Here is a 23,632-nt window from a genome sequence, read left to right as displayed (position 1 = left end):
TTACCAAATGATCCAGCAATTCTGCTTCTGGGTACAGGCCCAAAAGAACTGAAAGCTGGGCCTCAAAGACACGTTTATGTACACATGTTCATAGCATTATTAGCCACATTAGGCAGCAGGTAGAAGCGACCCATGTGTCCACTGATGGATGAACAAGTAAGAAAAATGTGCTAATCACATACAAGGGAATATTACCCAGCCTTAAAAAGGAAGGAAATTCTGACATGTTATAACATAGATGCACTTTGAGGATATTTTGCTATGTGAAATAAGCCAATCAGCAAAGGACAAATACTGTATGATTTTACTTATATGAGGTACTAGAGTAATCAAATTCTTAGAGACAGAAAGTAGAACGGTGGTCGCCAGGGGCTGGGGAGGGGGTGCGATGAGGAGTTACTGTTTAATGGGGACAGAGTCCCAGTTTGGGAAGACAAAAAATTTCGAGAGATGGATGGTGGTGATAGTTGTACAACATGTGAATACACCTTATTACCACTGAACTGCACATTGAAACATGGCTAAAACAGTAAAATTTATCTTATGCACACTTTACAACAATAAAAGAAAATCTTAAATCTGAATGCTTTTTTTTCGCACTTGTTTAAAAAAACAAAACCTACACGCCTGTCCGTGTCCTTCAGTTGTGCTAGAAGGCAGGGACATCACGTATGCTTGGAGGGCAGGCCACTAAGGAGGTGTTGGAATGTGGCCCTGAGGCATGTGTCTAGGACAGAAAAAGGCAGCCACTTTTTCTGAGAAGCAGAATCAGGAAGGGGAAGGAGCCTTGACCTCGAATTTCCTCTAGACCTATGTCAATGGTGATGAAAACGCAGCTTAGAATAAGAGTTCCGGTTGAGATAAATACGTCCCCTGTTCTGGAAGGAGAATGCTGTTTCTGAACCTTTCCCCCGGGGAACTCAGTTCCTTACCGTGTGAAGGTGGACTTTTATTTTTTGGCCAGAAGTGTCCATTTAGCTACAGGGAGCAGTAACCCAGTCCTGGGAAGTCTGCTCCCTGGGAGGACTCACTGCGTCTTCTCTGAAGGCAGTGGAATCGTCTCTCCCCACAGTCAGGTCTGGCTCACTTCCCTCCACTCAGCAAACAGCGACACCTGTGCAATCTGGCATCAGGGGTCCCACCCAGGAGAACTTCCTAGTTTCTCCTTGAGTTGCCAGAGCTTTGTTTGTAAGCCAACCATTTGGAGAATATAAACATTTCTAATGTGCACCACACACGTTCTTGCAGCTTTGAATAGCATATCGGATCCACTATCGAACTTCTCCTTGGTGACTCAGGGTCTCAGGGTCCTCGTTATAAACATGGGGTTCTGCTGGGAGCTGCAACAGAGCTATGCCCCCCAGGCCTGTTAAAGCGGTGTTTTAAAATTTGAAGTGGACACTCATTAGTGGATTGTGAAATAAACTTACTAGGCAAGGTCAGCATCTTCTGAAAAGTAGAATAGAAAATATTGGAGTACATTGCACACAGCAAGAGTAAACATTGTTTGAAATCTCTGTTTCAGTTACGTGTGTGTGTATTGATCTGCAATGCAAAATGTATTACGGCGGATTGTTGTAAAAAAATTGCAGAATACTGTATTCAAACTTATAAGGCCTGAAATACGTCTCTAGACAAAATAAAGAAATATTTTTCAAAATGTTTGACTACAACACAAAATAAAAAATACTCGAAAAGTTTCACAAGAGGGTACTAACCATTACTATACAAGAAATAGAATCATATTCTATTTCTATTTCATTTTCCAAAGGTGCTGGTCACCTCCCACTGAAATGATTTCACGTCTCTCTAATGGAAACCCAGTTTGAGGAACTGCTAGTTTTTGTGTTTTGTAGTTTTCCTGTCTTCTCTATCAGGAAGATATGACATCTCTCGGGAACTCGATACTTCCAGGGACCCTCTGCGAAGCCCCAGACACCTTGAAATCCTCTAGCCTCGTTGGTGAGTCTGGCCCATCAGAAACCTGGGCTCCTGGTTCTGTCCTCTCTGGGAGGCTGAGGTGTGCAGACACTTTGTGGCCAAAGTTAACAGCACAAGAGCTTCTGAACCTTCACCCACTCAAACGGGGATGGGACACACTTACCTAGGTGACTTGGGGTCCCCATCTGCGCACAGAAACGCCTGAGCAGCTCCTGTCGATCCGCCCTGGTAAGTCAGCAGGGGGATCCGTGTCTTCAGAATACCTTGGAAATAAAGGCAAAGGGTGGAGCCGTCAGCCCTGGTGCTGCATTTGGGAATTCATGTTGGCTTTTCCAAAGCTTCCTTGGAAAGCATCATCACTATGACCGAATGACACCTACCTACAGAATACTTCATTAGATAAGCCAACGCCGTGACACAGAGGACACTTAAGTTTATTTTCAGTTTGGGGTAAACCCTAGGGTTGGTGGGTGTGGGGGTGGAGTCGGGCTAGTGTCACCAGCCTTGCCAGCCAGCAAATATGCTGCAGGCAGATGCCCTCAAGCCCACGTGACCGGAGGCCAATTCTGACTGGCTGGCATCGTGAGTATTGGGAACACATTTAGGTGCCTCTGGTGACAGTGAGCCAGCCCTGTGCTAAGCATGTTACATGCATGCTCTCAATTTTCTCAACAGTTATGTGTGGTAAGAACCACTGTTATCCCCATTTTACAGAGGAGGAAAACTGAGGCTCAGAGATGCTAAATAACTTGGGCAAAGCCAAGTATGTAGGTCACTGTCATGACTCCAGTTCCCAACTTAAGTTCTCATCTGCTCCCCACCCCCCAACCCCCTGACTACCTTCAGGGAAGTTCAAGAAAACAGGAAAGTTCCCAGAATCTGGGCCTTGAGTTAGCTACTTGGCATAAAAGTGATTCCAAAATGAACTTGCTCAGAAATGGCACAACTTTCTAATTACAGTAATAATACGTATTATGGTAAAATATGTGGAACACGCACACAAATCCCAGAGTAAAATAAAATTGATCTGATTCTCATTAACTAAATCACCTCATAGTAGTCTGGGGTAAAATCTTTGTGTATTTGCTGGCCTAGGATGAAGTCTTGTCCAGGCTAGACTTGAGGGCCCAGGACAGGGATGGTGGACCCCACCCTCACGATCCTGATGGTTCTGCAGGAGCTCCCGTTGGCTCCACGGCCAGGCAGTGAGGCCAAGGGGAAGCTTGGGGGCACTCTGGTCATCCCCCTCATCTCCATCCTCGGCCCCTCATTCTCTCACATAAAGCCAACCCACGTAAGCATCTTGTCTATGCTACAATCACAAGGCTTCGAGGTAGCTGCTTCCCACCCCAGCTTCCCCACGTTGTCACCCAAGCCCTTCGGGAGCTGTCACGGCCACCTCAGTGGGCCCATGGGGCAAGCTGCGGATGAGGAGCCAGATCACTGTCAGATCCCGAAGTGCCCCTGCCTTGGCTCCATTGAGCCCCTCTCCAGCCCCACCCTCGCCTAGGGGGAAAGACATGCCGTGGGCAGTGATGTATCAAGGGGTAACCCCCAAGCTCATTCTGCATATGACACCTCACCCCAGGGAATGGGGGGGCGGTCACAGCAAGTCGAAAGATCCACCCCCCTGTGTACTGTGAGGGGCAGCCTGGGCTGAATAGAACCAAACCACCTGGGTGGAAAGCAGCAGTTCCTGGCTGTGTGCCCTGGGGCTAGCCACCGGACCTCCCTGAGCTTCGGTTTCCCCCTCTGCAGGACGGGGTTAATCATGCCCAGTCCCAGGACCGCTGTGCACACAGTGGTATGATGTGTGCAAGCAGTGAGCTTCGTGTTGAGTAAACCCAACTCTCTTATTTCTTTGAAATCGGATTGAGGATTACAATAGTAGTAAAACAGGGCACCAGGGAGCCACACCGGGCAGGGAACATAGCGTATCCCCAAGTGGGGCACAGAGAGAGAGAGAGCCCTGAGCGACAAAGGTTGGGGCAAGAGGACACCCCGCCCCTGAGCTCCAAAGAACCAATTTATCCATTTCTGCTCAAGACAGGGAAGAAATGACTGAGCTTTCTTCTTTAAACATTTCCTAGGCTTTAGGAATAAAAAGCACAGAAATCATTGTCATTAAAAGGCCAAATTGCTTCTAGAAAGTGCTGCAAAATGTAAGACAGCAAATTCAAAATTCTAAGGCCTCGTGTGGGCGAGACCCCGTTCTGAGCTGACGTCCGGTGGGTGCCTCGGGGCCGGCGGTCAGGGGAGCTGGAGGGCAGAGTGGCTTCGGGGGCAGTGGGTGGCTCGATCACCAGCAGGGCGGCGGTCAGAGGCAAAGGACCACCGGCCTGTGGTCAGCCGTTGGCAAAGCTGGCTGTCCCTTCTCCTTGGTGTCAACGTGGTCTTGGTCCTCCTCCTTCCTCAGTGCTGCTCCTTCTCCGTCTCCCTGCTGACCCCCTCCTCCCCTCCACCTATCTGCGTGGAGCATCCTCGGGTACCATCCGAGTCCTCCTCTCTGTCCTCACTTATTCCCTCTGTGATCTCATCCAGTGTCTCGGCTTGAAAGGCCATCAATATGCCAAATGCTCTCTGCTTATCTTTCCAGCCCAGACAGCTCTCCTGAACTCAGCTCGTAGATCCAACTGCCTGCTGCCTTCCCCACATGCGTGTCTAGTAGGTGTCCACACTTTCAGTTACCCAGGCTCAAACTGGTACTCTTTGAAAAAAAATTTTAATTGTAATTGTGGCAAAATATACATAATGTAAAATTTACCATCTTATCCATGTTTGAGAGTACAGTTCTCTGGCATGAAGTGCATTCACACTGCTGTGTGAGAATCACCACCATCCACCCCCAGAACTTTTACATCTTCCCAAACTGAAAGTCTGCACCCATTAAACACCAAGTCCCTGCCATTCCCCCCAACCCCAGTCTCCAGCGGCCACCATTCTACTTTCTGCCCCTATGATGTGAATTGCTCTGCGTACCTCATATAAAGGGAGTCATATAGCATTTGTCTTTTTGTGACAAATGGCTTATTTCACTTAGCATAACGTCCTCAAGGTTCATCTGTGTTGGAGCATGTGTTAGAATTTCTTTCCCTTTTAAGTCGGAGTAATATTCCATTGTATGTATACACTACACTTGGTTTATCCATCCATTCGTTAATGGATGGTTGGGGGCTCCAACCGTTTGCCTATTGTGAACAGTAACTGCTGGGTGTGTAAATGGGTGTGGAAATACCTGTTTGAGTCCCTGCTTTCAGTTCTTTTGGGTGCATACCCAGGAGTGGGATTGCTGAATCACATGGTATTTTCTATTTTTAATTTTTTGAGGAACTGCCATACTGTTTTCCACAGCGGCCGCCCCATTTCACCTCCCCACCAACAGGGTGCAAGGGTCAGGCCTGCCCCACCCACCGTCTTCCCCACCCCAGTTCGCAGCAACTCCATCCTTTCAGTTACCCTGCCCCAGACCTTAGAGCAATCCTCATTCTTCTATCCCACACCCACAGCCAGTCCACCTGCAAAACAGAGACTCTACCTTCAAAACAGAGACAGACAGGGCTACTTTTCACAGCCTCCACCTGAACCACTCATCTGTTTGAGTCTCCTGAAACCAGAGTCTGAGACAAAGACTTGGGCGCAGGTGGTTTATTGGGGAGATGATCCCAGGGGGCAGGCAGGAGGGGAGAAGGACAGTGAGGGTGGGAAGGAGAAGCCAAGGGGAGGGTTTGTGCATTTTCAGGGTCACTGCTCTAGGCAATGGGGTCTTAGTTCCTCTGGGACGGGGGGCCCTGCACATCTCCAAAGGACAGGAGGTAGGGCACCAGCTCCCGTGCCCCCCACCCAGGTTGAGCGGGCCCTGGAGGCATTAGCCCCCATACTTCTGGCTGGGGAGTTTTCCAGCGGTTTTTGGAGAATCCCCTGCAGTGTGCTGGCCTGGTCAGGTCTGTGACTCAGAACTTCCACCCCAGCTGAGGCTGAAACCACTGGGGGAAGAAAAGGACTTGCCACAGGGTGCCACCCACCCCAGCCACCCTCGTCTCCTGCCTGCAATAACCTGGCCAGTCCTACCCTTGTCCCTGCAGCAACTGGGGGAGACTTTAAAACCTAAGCCAGCACAGGGCCCTCTTTGTTCAGTGGCTCCCAGGGCAGCCCAGCTGCTCACAGTGGCCCCGTGACCCTGTCCCCCATCCAGCTTCTCTCCTCCTCATCCACTCCCGGCCAGTCGACTGGCTGGTGCCCTTTCTTAAACCTGCTGGGCCCCGACTCTACCTAACAGCCCCCACCCTGGCCATTGCCACGGCCAGGGACACTACTCCTTCAGCCAGCCCAGGCCCCACTCCTTCACATGCTTCGTGTCTTGCTCACACGGCACCTTCTCCTCAAGGCCTTCCCTGACCATCTTGTTTACGATAGCAGCTTACCCTCCCCCCTTGGCCTGACACTCCCTGCTCCCCTGGTCCTGGCCCACCGTCCCCCAGAGTGTCTCACCTCTAACATCCTATATATACCTCCTAGATCTCTTTCCTTTGTTGTTCATTACCTGTCACACTCCTGGCAGTCTTGCTCACCAATGGATCTCATGAGCCTTACATCACACCTGGCCCAGAGTAGGTACTCAATACACACTCTTGTTGCATGAAATGGATTCTGTATGTCCAGACACAGCCTTTTCACAACTTACAGTGTAACAGGTGCTTTAGGGTCCACCTTACTGGGGGTGAAGCCCTTCTTAGAGGCCAAAAGGAGAAAATACTTCTCTGAAAAATGCATTTTGAGGGAGGCAGACAGACAGGCAGTGGGAAGCAGGGTAGAGTGGCCAGGCTCCCTGCGGATGCCTGAGTGGCGCAGAGCGGAGGAGAGACCAGGAGTTCGCCCTGCCCCGAGGCCCCCCTCGGCACACCCACAGCAGCAGCTCAGCCTCACATCAGCAGCACTCTCGGCCCTGAGGCCCGTCTGGGTGCTCCGGGAACCCGGGCAGCACAGGGCATCCCTGCCCATTTGGGCCATGAGACACAGCTGTCTCAGCCTCTCAACCACTCTGTTCTCTACCACCCCACCCCGAGCTCAGGGGTTCAGGGTTGTCCCCGGTTGCTGAGAGTTCTCTGCAGGTCACCCCTGCCTCTCATAGGGAGGGCAGCACGTACACAGGTGGGATCATAGAGCCTGGTGGGCCTGGGTTCAAATTCCAGCTCATCATCATTCCCACCTGGGTAAATCCCCTGGACCTCTCAGAGCCTCAGTCTCTTCATCTATAAAATGGGGATAAACTGTTTATATCAAAGAGTTGTTCTCAGCATTAGGGAAAATGCCTCGTGTCAAGTGCACGCACTGTGCCTGGCTTCCACAAACGCTGAGTCCCGCCCCACTCCGCACACAGAGGCCCGTTGGGCACAGGGAACCCCCCCCTTTCACTGCCCACCTTGCTCTACAGCCTCGTCAACCAGCTTCTTGTACAAACTCAAGGCTCTCCGGTCAACGACCATGCAGATCCTCTTCTCTAAGGCCTGCAGGAAGGCGGCCAGAGCCACGGCTCCCGGTGGGCCGTCCGTTTCCTCCGGAGGCTCGTGGTTGAAGTGCGTGGGGAGGCCGGTGGTGAGGAGCTGGGAGCGGGCGTGGGACAGCGACAGAGAGGCCCGCAGCAGCTCGTCTGGGCGGAGCAGGTGCCCGATCCCCCGGCTGCCTAAAGTTACAAAAAATAAAATCACAGAATCACTTGGTTGTGTTTCAGGTAGAAACTTACGCAGTTTGTTTTTTCTATCTGTTTTTATTACAGAAGTGGGTCTGAGGGGTGAGACAGAGCTGGAAAACTGTCCACCAGAATGTGCTTTCTCTCCAGCCCAGTCAAAAGAGTGGCTGGGAAAGTGGCCACAGGCCAGGTCCTCTCTATGTGACAGTCGGAGAGGGGTGGAAAGGGAATGTGAGTGGAAGCCATGTGGCCTCCTCAGGGCCTGGCCACATACCTCCCAGGCACCCCTCCAAGACTGCCCTCCCTGGGGTCTGGGATGCTGACAGCTAGCGGCCCCTGGGGGTCTCAGGATGTGATGGCAGAGCGGCTGGGTCCCTGAGCTACCTGGCGTAGGATCCCCCTCCCTGCTGAGCTGGAACACTCACCCAGAGGCCCCCCGGACTGCTGAGAGAGGGGCACACATTTCTACTGTCTTCTTGGGGATTATTTGCAATAGCAGTTTAGCAAACTCCAACCAGGGAGTAGAGAAGGAGGAAGGGAAACGGGACTGTCTTAATTAGGGATTCCTCAAAAGCAGACCCTAAGACAAGGGCTTTGGTGCAGGTATCTCAATGGACAGTGAGCCCAGGAAAGAAGTCAGAAGATGGAGGACGTGGGATAGGACAGGGGAAAAGCCATGAAACAATGTGTGAGTGAGCAGGTTAACTCCGAAGGCGGCTGGGGCTCAATCCTGCCCGAGAGCCTCTAAGGGACGTGTGGTGCACACCCCAGGGCTGTCCTGCCCGCTGGACATTCACCAGCTCCCATCCCCGCGGGCGGAGGCTGTGGGCACTCCGGGCTGTGCTCTGGAGGAGCAGCAGAGAGACCTGAGGCCCAGGTGGGAAGCTGCTGTGCTGGGAACTGCCCACAGCAGCTGCTGTGACCCCGGGCCCCCCGCTGCATCTGCTACAGAGGCCACCGTGGCCGCCAAGCCAGTCCCAGAAGGCAGCACAGCCTCTGACAGCCATCACATACCACTGTGCCTTTGGACAGGCTCAGGTCACCTCAGGGCATACCGAGTGAGGGCGGGATGTGACTAAGAACTGCCACCCCAGCTGTGGCTGAAACGATGTCAGGGGACGTCAGCTTGGCATCTGAGGTGCCTGGACAACATGGAGGAACACGGGGCTTGGATTGTGCTTGTGGAGGAACAGCTCCACATCTAGAATCTGGAAGCTTACACTCCAGTCCAGGCGCTGGCACACTGTAGCTCTGTGACCTTGGCCTTGTCCCTTGATTGCTCTGAACCTCAGTTTTCCTACATGGAGCTCGGGGGTGATCCAGGTGGAGGAAGGCTATGCCAGTGGGAGCGGAAATGGGAACACCTGTCTGGAGTGTGACTAGTACCTTAGATTTGTCCACCGCACTGGAGCCAGCAACTCACATCCAGGAACTTATCCTAACAAAGTGATCATGGGTAGCTATGCAAACATAGTCACAAGGACGTTCATGGCAACGCTGTGCATGGTGTTAAATAATAGGACATTAATAAAATGGTAGAACATTTGTAAAGAAAAAATCGGAAAGTAACCGATTTCACAGGATGCGGTGAGCAGCAGTAGAGAGAGGAGGGGAAGAGAACCTTGTCGGCTTTGACGCAGTCTCTCCCTCTGTGAGGACCGGTACTAGTGCAGTCATCAGGATTATAAACCTGGTATTTCTTCATATTCTCCAGGCCCTCCGATGCCAGCCAACGTCCTCTCAAAAATGACTGAGTGGCTCTATTATTACACTCAGGGAGTAGCGCTCAGAACCCTGCCATCAATCTTACATTTGCTTACTTAATATAGTGGGGATCAAAAGCATCTGTTGTTCCTAAGGATTAAAGATGTTCCCTCATAGGCGATATTGGCATCTCTGGACAGTCATAAATCTGCCCTTTCCCTGAGCCTCGTGCTTCAAGCCTGGACACACAGTCCACAAAAGCACTGAAGGGGGTTACTGTGGGCGACCCCCCAGATCATTCTGATTAAGCCATGGGAGCACTGGTGTCTGCCATAAATTTACATCCCAGGTACTTTTTAAATCTGAGCTGATGGCAGTTAATACTTCATCTTCCCTCATGACCCTTGTACTGAGCAGGAGAGCTGTCAGCCTGGGTAAAAATGTTTGTGAGACACTGCATCACAGAATTAAAAAAAAAATATCCTCCAAGGAAATCAACTACGTAAGAGACTCTGTGTGACACAGCCGTGAGCCGTCACCTCCATGAATGCACGTGGTCCAGGCAGATGGCCCGAATTTACTGTGTGTTTGTATGTAAAGGAAACTGTGCTCTCTGCAGAAGGAATGAATGAATGAGTGAATGAAGGAACACCCTAACAGACAAATGAGCCAAAAGCTATGCCCTGTGGTTTCACAGGAAGTCTGGTTACTGTGGACCCCCTGCCACTGAGGGGCAACCTTTGCTCCCAGGGCCCCAGGGAAGAGAGCAGACGTCTTTAAGGCTGGTCTGCACTGTCAGATTCTGGGCCCAGTGCTGGCCACACCCAAGGGCACCCAGGCTCTCTGTTCTACAACCCGGCCCAGGTGGTCTTCTCTGTAGGTGGCTGCCGCACCAAGGTCACCATGCTCAGCTCTGTCCGGGGCCTGGCCTGTAGGGTTAAACTCCCCAGCTGGCCACACCCCTCTGCTGTCCGCAGGGCCCTCACCACCACTGAGCAGGTCTCTGCTTGGGAAACGGACGGCAGATGAGCCAGCAGGGAGGCCAGGTATGCCTTCCCCAGACATTCAGCGTGCACGGGACTCGCAGGTCTAGGATCACAGTCCGTGAGAAGGTGCGGACAAGGGAATGGGGTGTGAGCTGGGAGGACACTTCTAACTGCCCAGGGAGGCTGTGACACACCATGCAGACTCAGACCCCAATTTCTCCCGTACCTACTGATCATGGGCCTTGGGTCAGTGGGCGTGGGTTCAAGTTCTGCCTCGACCGTCTACTGCATATGTGGACTTGGGCAAGTTTCTTAACCTCATAGCTTCCTTGTAAGGTCGCCGGGAGAACTTAGTAAGATGAAGCATGTAAATGCTTTAAACACATGCTTTGCCTGGAGTAAAACTCAGTAGATGATAGCCACTATTCTTATTGCCTGTTATTCTTATAACCCCTAGAGGGAGGAATAATTGTCATCACCCCAGAAAACAGATGGGGAGTGTGTGTGAAGTCTACACCTTTGTTCTCTCCAGAGCCTTTGCCAGCAAATGAATCAAATTTTATATGCACGATGGCGCCCTCTGCTGGCTGCCCAGGATTAGCATTTTGGTTCTAAAATGAACCAGTGCAAGTTCAAAGCTCCTCAAGCCGTTTTCAGCAAACCTCCTCCTAACTGGAACCTGCAGACCCCTAGGAGACCCCACCAGCCCTGTCTCATGTCTAGAAAGGCAGAGGCTTGCAAACCTCAAAAGGGCTGTCCTCTGAGACTCCGTATACAACATACATGTTGGCTGCAAACTGTTGTGAGGCTGTCTTTCTGCAGGGTCCTGCCCCACCAGGATCCCCCAAGGAGGAACTGTTCAGCCCTCCACCCCTCTCCCTGTTGCCTGGTACACAAAACTGGTCTACACCCAACCCCAGGGCAATGGCATAAAAGAGGAAGATTAGGGACATTATTGAATAACTGATGACTTGGCTTCACTGGTGGCAGTTGACGCCTAGGAACCATTCTCCGTCTTTCTTCCCTACCCAACCTCAATTTAGTTCTGGGTGGCAACGTGCCCAGCTAATAATTAGTTCACCTCCTAAACTCCCTCACATATTTAGTGTTGAAAATTAGGGGGAAAACATAAAGACGGAAACCAAAATCATCCACAATCACACTCCCCAGAGATCACCATCAGTATTTTGGTGCACTGACTTCTTTTTGGGATTCATACACACTAACAGCATTTAAAAAATCATACTGCAGACACAGTCTGCATGCCACCTTTCACTGAACGGGGACATCAGTGATGACTTTCTCCAGGCCTTTGGGGTGTGATTGCTTGGCTTCTTACCTGGGTCTACAGCAATCATTGTCTCCAGTTCTCTGATCTTCCGAACGGCTGAAGCTGATGCCATACTATAGTGCAAAGGATCCTGGGAAATGTGATGGACCTCTGGCATTCCCTCAGGGGTGAGGCATCTGGCCGGAGCCGCTGGACCCTTCAGGTCAGTCATCACTGTGCAACCCGGTGCGCTGGTGAAAGCCAGTGGGGTCACTATGGCACACAACAGGAAGGATTAAGCCCAGCCACTTATCAAACCCTGTCCATTCCCATCTGGCCCACCACTGATGGGAAAGATGGCATCCATACCTCCAGTCAGCCAACAGCACTCCCTATACCACTTGTTGGCACCGGGTCAGAACAAGCTGGCTTATGGCTAAATCAAGTTCCATCTAAATAGGGGCCCCTGATTTTTAGGCAAGTGAAGGTGGGTAGAGTGTGGGAAAAGAAGGGAGGTGCCCACAGCTACAAATGGGGCTCTAGGAGTTTCCACCAATGTAATCCCACGGATATCAGAAAGCACTTACTGAACCCAACAATGCATCAGGCCACCTTGCTTTATTTACTTTGCAGCAGATGTTAGATTTGCTGACAAACAGCTCTCTCTGAACGTAGCCTGTAGTTTTCTCATAGCCCATATATTTAGCTTTGGTTTATGCTAATTTTGTTCTTTTAAAAACTCCCCTACTAGATTCCAGGCAGTGTGACCCGCTGTAGCATAGTTATTAAGAACATGGCTTTAGCACGGTGTACACACTGGAGCTTGAGATGCAACTTAATCCTCCTTAAACCTGTTTCCTCAACTATAAAATAATGATACTGCCTTATATGGTTGTTGTCAGATCATAACTGGGAAATGCACATTAAAGTGTTTAGCCAAGTGCCTGGTCCAGTGTAAGCCCTCAGTAAGCAGTGGTTTGCATTACTGAGCCAGGGCTATATCTTATTCACTCTTAGGTCTTTGTGCCGACTAGGTGCTTAATTCTCCATATATTTAATTTAGACCTTTCTTTCAGTGTCATTATTGTCCTTGAGAACTCTAACCCCACTCAGCTACATGTTCCCTGAGAAGAGGGAACATGGCTTATTCATCTCACAAAGGCACACAATAGGTGCTCAATAAATGCAGATATGAATTGAGTTAATAACATCTTAGATTTCACAGAAAACAGTAAAATTTCTCAGATCTAACAGAAAGCCATAGTCAGCCAACATTTCAGAAGGAAAACCTACTGATGTGCGTCAACATTCTAGTTCAACTTTCAGCCAGGATATAAAGGGGGAGAACTGACTGATGAATGCAATCGTAGTTTTTCTGTTTCAGACAGAACCTAAACTTGGTCACTCTAAAGCCAGGTACACATCAGAACGGTCAGCTTGGAGAGTGACATGGGATTTTGCCCTACCAGCTGTGAGACATGCAGCAATGAATCGATTGCATTAGGAGTTTCACTATGTACGTTTGAGCATGATATGGTAAATTAGAAAGATTCAAGGTTGTCCCTGACCAATGATGTCATTTGTCCTCATTTACAATCAAACCTGCTATCACAAGTCAGGACTGAAGGGCGATCCTGTGCTGGTAAGCCGGCAGCAGGGAGAATTCTTCTGCAGGGCCTCCCCTGGCAGGTGGCAGGGGAGGGGTGAGGTCACCGGGCAGGAGGATGCTGACTCCAGGTGTGTGGATGTGTGTACACAAGGGAGTGCACACACACTCGGAAACGATCACAGGCTGGCTCCCTGAGAACTGCATCATGTTTCCTGCAGCATTTTACGCCTAAGATCTGGGCCTAAGATGCCTGGTACAGAGCAGGTTCCCAATACATTAATGTGAAATAAACAAATGACTAGAATCCTGTGTCCTGGTGTTTACGCAGCATCACCGTATGTTAGAGATAATCTTCCCCTATCGTGAGGCCATTCTGATAGCTAAACTTCCGTGAATCCTTTAAAAATAAATTGAAAGTAGCACTAAATTATATTATCTGTAGTGCAAGCCAGGCTGACCTGGCTAGAATTTTCCTCTGTCTACGGCGATGGGCTGCAATAATTATTATTTTTAATGACTCTGTCACATCCCTACCTTACTGTGAGCTAGTTAGGGCGCCCTCGTGTGTTGCTTCATTGTAATATCACCCTAGGCCTTTGGAAAAATGGACTGACAGTACGGGTCTCAAATAACCTTGCAAAAGCCACGTGAACTGCTTTGTTTAGTTGTGTTGTTTGCCTTCACCTTTGCTTTCAAAGCCCCACCAACCTCCAAAATGTCTCAAGAGGTCTTGCTAGACATTGGTGCTTCTGTTAGAAGGGGCTGTGAGCCTTTCACTGAAAGAAATACATTTAATCAAAGCGTATTTGAGCTGAAAGATGAATTTCACTGGTGAGACCCAGCACTGGGATGGAAGGAAGAAGCCAGAGAGATCTTCACTGTGGGCTGTAGGCCTATGCTTTGTTCCTTAAGTCATTGTACCATAAGCCTATGCATTCAGGAACTAGAGACCCACCTGAATTCATCCTCGGTCAGAGTAACTGCCCCCACAAGCCCAGACTTACTGCAGCCACTGACAGCTTCGAGACTGGTCAGCTGAGAAGGCCAGAACACTGGAACGTCCCCCGGCTGACACACCACAGGCTCCCCGTAGTCAGGTTTGGAAAGGTCTTTGATTCCCAACAGTCCTGCAGTGGGGGAAAAAAGAGAATTCCAAGGGCCCCGCACTGGCCGGTACCACCCGAGTTTAACACGTTGAGTAGTTTATGGTTTTTTCTCCAGGAGGAACTCTAGTCACAGGACTGCCGTAAACTGTACTGGAGAAGGACCAGAAGAAGACCAGGAATCAGGACGTTAACAACTCAGGATGCTTGCAGACTTCTAGTCCATTTTGAGTGGCACAGTTTCAGAGCACAGAATCTCAAATGCCTGGTATGCTTGTTGGAGGGGACTTGGGGGCCCAGTACTGTCATCATTGCCAGTGATTCTGAGTTTGTCTTGGTACAGACCATCACACAACCCACACAGAAACTCCACTGCTTGACCGCCAACAACGGCCCTACCCCTGTCCAGCCATCAGAGCGCTCACGAGGACAGCAAAGATGGATGTACTGGGTTCAATCCACCCACTAGTCATAAAACAACTCAGCAGACACTTCGCTTTGGGTGGCCTTGAGACCATCATTCTGTGAGGAAAGTGATGAGTGCTGATGGCATTTTTACAGAATGCTGGGCTTTGTCTGATTTTCTTTGTTATGCAGCTGAGAAAGTTCAGTTATGCTGAACTCTGGTTCTCACCCCAGATCCAATCGCAAGCCCTCATCAGGCCTCTGAGAGCCTCCAAGAAGCCTGGGAAGCTTCCATGCTTGGATCTGCTCACTTGCTGTCAGACTGAGTTAATACACTGGGGATCAATGGATTTCAGTTTAAGTTAACTCTTGGAAGGAAGCCGTCTCCTGCCCAAATATGCCTCTGAACAATAGCCTAGATTAGCAGTTGCTATGATTTCAAATCTCAAGACAAATAGCTCTGCTGACGTCCTCCCCCACCCCAGGTTCACTTGAAGTTCACAGGGGCTAATGGGTGAGGCTGGCTATTCTTCCAAGGGCATCACCTTCAACTCTGAAGGGCATCTGCAAACCCAGCTCTAGGATTGCTGCAGGAAGCTGGGTCTTGACCAGGGCCTTCACCCCTGGAGACCCCTGGGAAAGATGAGAACAAGTCAGGACAACTCAGGAACACAGCACGTTCCTGTCTTCTCGGGCAGAAGTCCAAGTGCAGCTGTCAGAATCATGAACGAGCGTGGACACTGACCTGGGTCGCCAATGTGAACGGGTTGTCCTTGCTCACCCGCCGCGGAGCAGCTGGCCTGCACTAGCCTTTCCAGCTTGTCCTTGGGAACGGGCCTCATTGTGACCACCAGAGGGCAGCAAAAGCCAGCGATGGTGGCGCAAGGCACGGCTGTCTGCCCAGAAATCAGAGTGAAAAATGTTAAAAAATAGGATTAGCACAGATCGAAGCTCTGAGCAACATGAGTTCAAGGCAGCTGAATGAAGGAGGAGGTCCAAGGAGCTATCACAAAAATATAGCTTCTTTTTTTATGTGACATAGAGATGAGGACGTTTGCTGGTAATTATTGGTCTAAAAGAGAGACTCAACTTTGTGTGTGCCCTGGACCCCTTTGGTAGTCTGGTGCAGCTACGGACCCGCATAGAAGTCACATATTTAACTGAATAAAAGGAAATGCATAGAATTGCAGGGAAACCAGTTATGCTGCTAATGCAACTATCAAATTTTTTTTTTAAATGTAGTAATGGTGATAGATATGCCTCCTTGATGACAGTTCAAGGAAGAAGACGGCAAACCCACCACTGGAATTTGGAAGTAGTGATCAATATATAGCACATTTGTGAGTTATCAGGAAGGATTACAATGGAACATGAAAATATCTTTGATTTCTTTGGGCAGCCACATAGTCACAGGGTCTGCTGGTATGACGTTTTTTCACTGCATTCAAAATGGAAGGAAATGCTCATTTTCAGTTTGAGGCTAGGAAAATCAAAATGTACTTTTTTTCCCACCTAATTTCACGGACCCTCTGAATTTTCTCCACAGACCGACTCGAGGGGACCATGGACCGCAGCAAACCACAAACAAAGGCCTCTGGGAGAATCAGAGGCAGGATCCCCGGGGTCTCCTCTGCCTCATGAGTCCATTCAGGGGACGTAGGCCTGTGCCCTGAGCCCACAGAGCCTCGCCTCACTCCTCTTGCCTCTGTGAAAGCTGCCAGGATGACCTGTGTGACTTTGACTAGCGATGTTTTTTCTCCCTGCTGGATGGTTTCTGGTCCCTGTAGCGGGGCTTAGGAAAGAGGTAGGACATGGCTAGGAGGCTAATGCCCTGAGACAGTCTGGGCGGCTGCCCGCAGGGTTTGCTGTTAGCACCCTGTCAGCAGCAGTACGAAACCTTGGTGTGCCTGCCAGTTTGGTGTTGAATAACAGCACTTGAGAGGGGGCACATGCCGGGATGCTCACAGAGGACAGGCCGTGCTCCCCGAGGCTGAGGCGCCTCCTTCTGGGGGTGCACTTCAGCCCTCAAGGCCGCCAGCTGAACCCAAGATGCCTGCCTGGGGTCAAGGCGCAGAGGCGTCAGTGGTTGACAGAAAGCTGCCTGCTCACCACCGGGGGCCCTGAGGTGTGGAAAACCCAGGGCTCTGCTGAGCACTTACTGTAGGAAGTGATGGGCACCTCTGTGCAAAGCATCTTGTAATTGTCACACCCCCTCTAGGGGCATTTTATAGATGGGAGCCAGGGGTCCTGGGTTCCAGCCTGGTTTGGGGACTTGGGCAAGTCCCCTTCCTTCTCGAGCCTTGGTTTCTGCATCTTAAATGAAAGGCTGCACACACAAGCCCTGAGATCCTCCCAGCTCCTACCTGCTACAAGCGGAGGTGTGTGCCAGGGCCAGCCCTGCCCCCGCCCTGCCCGGGGCCCCTCCGCAGCTGCGGTCCCGCCCCCACCCTTCCGGACCTTCAAGAAAACCGCTGGGGCACACGTTTCACACATGAAAAGCAGCACACGCTGTGGGCAGCCTTGTTTCTCCTCAGAGGCAGCTTGGGCCCCTCTGGCAGGAGCCCAAACCAAGCATGTTTTAATAAACGTCCTGGAGCCCTAGACAAAATCTCCCCGAGTCCTCCCTACAGGAACCCCAGGGCAGGATGCTGACACTGGCTGACCATGCACCCCGCAGGGTAAATTCTCAGACGTCACACAAATGTCCCAGGAGGGGTCGGTGGAAGGAGGGATCTGGTTCTCTCCCCGTGACAAGCAGTGGCTGGAATAAAACCCCAGAGCCACAGCAGGGAGGCGACCCCAGAGTGGGCTCATCCTGGGAGAGGCCGCCACCTCTGGCCAAGAACATGACCCAGCTTTCCTGACAGAGACATAACCCAGCAGCTAACGGCCTGGCCGAGGCTCTGCCACAGATCCCTGGGCATTTACCCAGCCAGATGCATTCTGCTCGATGCCAGGGAGCGTCTTCCAAAATCTCACTGAGATGCCCTAGTTTAAAGGAGCCAGACAAATTCCAAACAGGTTGGGTTTACACAGCACAATGATCTGCCCCAAAGGGCTTGACTCACGCTCTGAAGGGCACACTGGGCACTCACAGCCCCTCTAGAGGTAATCAGGAGAGAGGCTGGTGATCCCATTTTCCAGGAGAGAAAACAAGCTCAGAGAGGTTCACCACTTGTCCTGGGCTGCACAGCTAGAAAACAGCTGAGCTGAGGCCAGAGCTTTAGTCCCCTACCTCCTGGGCCAACGTTCTCCCCATAGCAGGAAAATACAAAATGACTCCTGTTTTCAAATCATCCTGCCCCTGTGGGTGGCGTCCCTACCTTGTATGCACCCAGGTGGCCATGGTCAGCTGCGTTCCTTCCAGGGAGCCCTGCTTCCTCCAAGGCGCCTTCCAGGGAGAAGCTGCAGCCCAGGAGGAAGGCCACCATGTCCTTCAGCTGCTCCGAGCACTCCTCCAGCGAGGTCAGGCTGCCCATGCAGGTGCCAAACTCGTATTTCCGGAACTGGGGACAGCCCATCCTGAGTACACAAGGGAAAGCTCACTGGCCCCCAGACTCAGTATGCACTCTGACAGTGCATTTTTAAAATGGACTGGGGAGAGCAAAGAGGACATCTGGGGCTGAAATTTCAGGCACCAATACTGAGGAAGGGAACACAATTTTGAGCAGGGGTCCTTGCTGGCATCCTTCAAATCTTGCCAGACTGGAAACTTTTAAATCAGCATGAATATAATGTGGCCCCTGTCCCCACCCTATTATATTTCCTGTAACCTCAACCAGAGACCAGCCAAACCGGCAAGGCAAAAACAAAGGCACCCACTCTGCCATGGAGGCAGGGCCACAGACAAAAGGAAGGGACAGAAGGCATGTGTCTCAGGGAAGCTCTCAGTTCTAGCAGTTGAAAGGCCTCTCTTTCCTTAGAGAAATTCTCTTGCAGGATTGAAAGACTTTGGTTATAAGCCTAGTCTTCATTCACTCCAAAACCATTTTGCTGAGTCGGTCCTCCATGCCTGGCACAGGCCAGGTGATGGGCTATAGTTATGGAGCTGACACCAGCCAGCCTTTAAGAAGCTTGAAATCCTACACTGGCAGGTGAGAGTGCATTGAAATCAGATGCTTGCAATACAGAGCAGCGAGTGTTAACAGTCTGGGTAGAGGAGTGACTCAGGGAAGGGAGAAATCCATTCTTTGCCACAAACAGGGAGGTGCTGGAGCTGGGTCCTGAAGGGTGAATAGGAGTTCACCATTGGACAAGGAAGATAGCACATTCTAGGCAGAGGGAGCAATGTGTGAACAGCACAGAGGCGTCAAGCCCTATGACACATCGGGGGATCTGCTCTAGGAGCCCCTTAGGTGGCAGCATGGGAGGGACTAGAGAAGAGGCAAAGGGGCTGACCTTGGGCCCAGGCAGGGGCTCTGAAGGACCCTCCCACCCCTGGAGTCTGCAGAGGATAACTGAAGAATGTTCCTGGGAAGGTTTCTCTCTGAGGAGAAGGCTGGGGATGACTGGAGTGTCAGGGGTGGGGCAGACACTGGGGGCCTGGTCACTTACACGTCCTCATCGGGCTAAGGTAGAAGCCATGGGAAGGCACTGAAGAACTTTAAATGGGGAAGTCACACGATCAGATGTAGTGTTAGAAGAAGTCACTCCAGTGGGAGAGCAGACGATGGGGTGGGCCGGGGGAGTAGGAGAGGGTCAGAGTGGGGCGAGGAGGACAGTTAAGAGGTCCTAAGAGTTTAGGAGAGAGATGCGAGCCCGAGCCAGCATGGTGGGAGAAATGTGGGCTCCCTGGAGTGCTATTACAGAGGCAGAATCAGTAAGGCCATTTATCCCATATGTTAGATTTAAAAGCATGAAAGAACATACATGACATATTAACAATGTCTATCTCTGGGTGTTGGTAATGCAGATGGTTTTATTTTCTTAATCCTGTGCAGCCAGGTTTCTAGCTTGGGTGATGATGTGGATGGATGGCAGTGCCAGGGGGATTTGTCCAGGGCTGGACTTTCTTGGTGATCCCAGAGATTTTTCCCAGGGCAGGCAAAGGGAACAGGTGTAGGAGTGGGAACTTGAAGAGGACAGCACCTTCCTGAGCCACAGTCATGACTGGGGCTGCATGCCAGGCACTGGTGGTCCCCGAGGCAGGACAAAGAGTTTCCTGGTGACAGACACCTGGCTGCAGCATCTGGCCACTCCTCAGCTTTCACCCCCAAGCCCAGGCATTTTACCTGGTGTCTGGCATAGCACCCAGGGCAGGCAAGGTCCACTTGCCCGGCTCACTTCGGCCCAGCAGGGGCAGAGGGCCACTGTTGGCCTGGCAGAACTTTTCAAAGGCCAGAGCAAGGGACCTGGGCAGGACCACCACGCTGGCTGGCTGGAGCCCTGGGTTTGGTGAGAGAAGGACAAAGGCACGGTCAGTTCCTTCTTGTAGAGCCTTTTTAATTTAACGTTTTTATTGAAGCATAACATACACACAGAAAAATGCATGTTAGTTTACAGCTTTATGAACTTTCACGAAAGGAAGACACTCTTGGAACCAGCATCCTGGTCAAGCAACAGAGTGTTATCAGCATCCCAGAACCCCCTCATGCCCCGCCTTCCAGTCATCACCCTCCCACGCTCCCCACAAGGGCAGCCACTGCCAGACATCTGGCAGCACAGGTCGTTTTTGCCTGTTCTTCACACATGTCCTTCATGTAACGGGATCATGGTATTTGTGAGTTTTGAGTCTAGCTTCCTTCACTCACCAGTCTGTTTGGGAGCTCCATCCATAGAGCTGCATTTAACAATAGTTGGTTTCTTCTCCTGATGTGTGGTAAATTCATTATTACAACATATTTACCCCAAACTATTGCTGATGGACATCTGAATGGCTTCCAGTGTAGGTTACTACAAATGGTGCTGCCGCGAACTGTTCAGAATGTGTGCTTTGGGCACCCATGTATCCAGCTCTGTTTGGTACACACCTACGATTGCAGGAAACACACTTGTTCTGATTTAGTAAATGCTGCTAAGCAGTGTCCAAAGTGGTTGTACCGATCTGCGCTCCCGCCGGCGGGGTGTGAGCTCTTGGCTGCTCTGTATCGTCTCTGACACTCGGTCCTGCCTGCCTTTCTCATTCCAGCCATTCCGGCAGGCAGGTGTGCAGCGGCCTCGCCCTGACGAGTAATGCGGATGAGTGCCTTTTTATGTGTTTTAGTGGCCATTCGGGTATCATTTTTGGGAAAGAAACTCTTCACGTCCTTTATTTGGGCAGGTTCATAACTGAGCAGGCTCCAGAATCCCTGACTTCCCTCCAAAGAGACAGTCTCACTGGAGCCACAGAGGAAGCCATGTGCACACCACAACCTCATCTGGGGGGCAACCCACCAGCCTCGGCAGTGGGAAGTTCTTTGGCTTTGAGGGCAAACAAACCCGGGTTTGAATCCCGATTTTGCCTCTGGCCAGTAGTGTGACTCTGGGCTTGGTTTTCCCACGGATAAAGTGGCATAAATCACACCCACTTCAAAGAGAACTCCGTGAGTCCTTTCCCATCTGTAAATTACCTAACACGTGGGTGTTCAGGAAGTAGGAACTGGAGTTACATTCACTCAAGGAATCTTGTACAGACCTTTAAAATTACGGTTCAGAAGAAATATTTAATGATATTAAAAAATGTTTGGGATGTATCATCAAAGGAACATTACCAGGTAACCAAACAGTATGTTCAGGATATTTTCCTTTTGAAAGAAGATAAGAGAAAGAACTAGAAGGAGATACATCTACATGTTAATCATGTATTCCCAGTGACAAGATTGTGGGTGATTTTAATTTACTTCTTTGTGCTTTCTTCAGTATTCTAAAATCTATGCAATAAATAGGTATTATTCTGTATCTGGAGGAAAAACAAGAAAATTTTGTGTTTCAAAAAAGGGGACTATTTCCTTTAAAAAAGATCATCCCAAAGAAAAATATAATTATACTCTTTTGAAGAAATAACCTTGGTGACAAATCTCCTAAATGCCAGATTTGCTCTAGCAACATGTGGACATTTATTTTCTGCAATAATATTTGTCAGTTAGTATTTTCCGAGTGCTTATTATGTGCCAGGCTCCCTGTGCTAAGTAATTTATACGTGCAATCATCTGTATTTTATACAAGAGGAGGATAAGGCTCACAGAGTTGGAGTGACTTTCTCAGGGCTCCCCGCTGGGACATGGATTCAAGGTTACATGCTGGGTTACATGCTGGGACAGCAAGGATTCAAGTCTCAGACAGGTGACCTCTGAGCCTCCCTAGCGTGGGTCCACCACCCTCTCCGGGATGGTGTAGTGAGGCAGGTGTGACCCTCTGCAGGGAAAAGACTAGGACTGGCTCCTGCTCTAAGAGCCTGGAACTCATTATCTCAAACCCTGCAATGCCTGCCAATGCTACAGACTTTCCAAAGGAGGACCAACTGCACACTCCCAGCCGCAAGCCCAAGGAAGCTGGCTGCATGTCTCAGGCGAGCCCAGCATGCCTCCAAAAATCATCCGGAGTGAGGAGGGAGGGAATCCTGCCAGCTCAGAGGCCTCCCATTTCCTGGCTACCCCTTTCTTACCTGCAAAGCCTGTTTCAAGAGCAAAATGGATTAATACCATAAATCACGAGGCATTAGGTGCACAAAGCTTCTCTGTCTCCTTCTTAATTAAATGGACTTCAGAAGGCACTGCGTTCTGGTTTTGTTCATCTCCACTTCTGGTCACAGAAAGTCCCCACATTGTTCCCATGAGTAACAGGACGTCGAATAGAGGACTCTGGGGTGTCTTTTTGGAGGGGGCAGTGGACACATGACCGGAGGGACTTCAGGTCTGAAGCGATTCATGAATCCCCTGAGCCTCTCGGCCTCCAACTAAAGTCATGACAGTGTTTTCTTTGTGGAGAGAAATCAAGTGAGTCCTCTGAATCCTTTTACCCAAAAAAGCAATGCTCCCTCTCCTCCAACCTTTCTAAAAAACTTAATAACAAGAGGAAAAAAAAAAAAAATCAAGCAAAAGCCCTTTAACGTTCCTAATCGGACATGAAGTCCTGGAAGAGCTCATCTCAAGCTGCAGCGTTCCAGCTGCCCCACAGAACGAGCTGCTTTCCTCCCAGAGAAGCCACGACGGACAGCCGCTAACGAGGACCCGGCCTCTCACCCATGCCGGCTCCGTGGGGAGGAGCCTGTGATCACTTTCAGTGAACAGGTGAGGCTTCACGAGGTCACACAGCCCACCCTCAGCTATGGCCGGTAAGGAACCACGCTGGGACTCACACCCAGCCTGTCTGAGCCCCGCTGTTTCAGCACCTCCTCTGAGGTTCTGGTGAGCCTGGCTGAGTTGGTGTTCGCTGGTTCATTCTGTGTGAAGGGTTGTGGTTGACTGTTACTTGCTGACCCTCTATAAAGCACATTTCCCAGTATTCACCCCCCTGGGAGCCCCTTCCTCCTTGACGGTGGCCCGGGCCATGTGACTTGCTTTGCTAACAGGACACGAGGAGATGTGGTGCAAGCAGAGGCTTGATGTGTGCTTGTGCATGAGGGCACATCTTCTTGGAATATTCTCTCACGGAGGCCTGAGATACTCCGTAAAGAAGTTTGGCTTCCACTGCTGGAGAGACTTCTTACAGTGAGGAATGTGAGGGCTGGTCCCAGCGGTTCCAGCCACCCCAGGGGACACTCCAGACATGTGAGGAAGAAGCCATCTTGGTGGTCCAGCCCCAGCAGACACCAAATGGAGCAGAAGAACCACCCAGCTAAGCCCAGCCTCAGTGCAGAACTATGGTTGAAACCACTGAGTTTGGGGGTGCTTTGTTATTCCACAATAGAAAACTGGACCCACAAATAGCGACAGAGGCCAGACAGTCTCATAAACGATGCAAACTGTCCTGCTTTAGTCCTTTACTCTGTGCTGCTGGCGATCTCACTGT

The 23,632-nt window shown here is 50.6% G+C and overlaps 1 protein-coding gene across 10 annotated transcripts in view; it reads right to left on the bottom strand.

Moving 5' to 3' along the window:
* The window catches only part of DGLUCY (D-glutamate cyclase), a 120,163-nt gene that overhangs the window by 24,565 nt on the left and 71,966 nt on the right, over positions 1-23,632 (bottom strand). For all 10 annotated transcript variants that reach the window (XM_031454186.2, XM_064486197.1, XM_010988188.3 and 7 more), the window contains 7 exons: positions 19,936-20,089; positions 18,028-18,226; positions 15,450-15,600; positions 14,201-14,323; positions 11,657-11,860; positions 7,361-7,621; positions 2,105-2,204 (listed from right to left, as the gene is read on the bottom strand). In XM_031454186.2, the coding sequence (XP_031310046.2) occupies positions 2,105-2,204; positions 7,361-7,621; positions 11,657-11,860; positions 14,201-14,323; positions 15,450-15,600; positions 18,028-18,226; positions 19,936-20,089 (1,192 nt within the window). The remainder of the gene's footprint in view (positions 1-2,104; positions 2,205-7,360; positions 7,622-11,656; positions 11,861-14,200; positions 14,324-15,449; positions 15,601-18,027; positions 18,227-19,935; positions 20,090-23,632) is intronic.

This window comes from Camelus dromedarius, chromosome 5, assembly GCF_036321535.1.
Source record: "Camelus dromedarius isolate mCamDro1 chromosome 5, mCamDro1.pat, whole genome shotgun sequence".
Lineage (NCBI taxonomy): Eukaryota > Metazoa > Chordata > Mammalia > Artiodactyla > Camelidae > Camelus > Camelus dromedarius.
The sequence above is the reverse complement of the archived record's forward strand: the minus strand, read 5'-3'. Positions and strand labels throughout refer to the sequence as shown.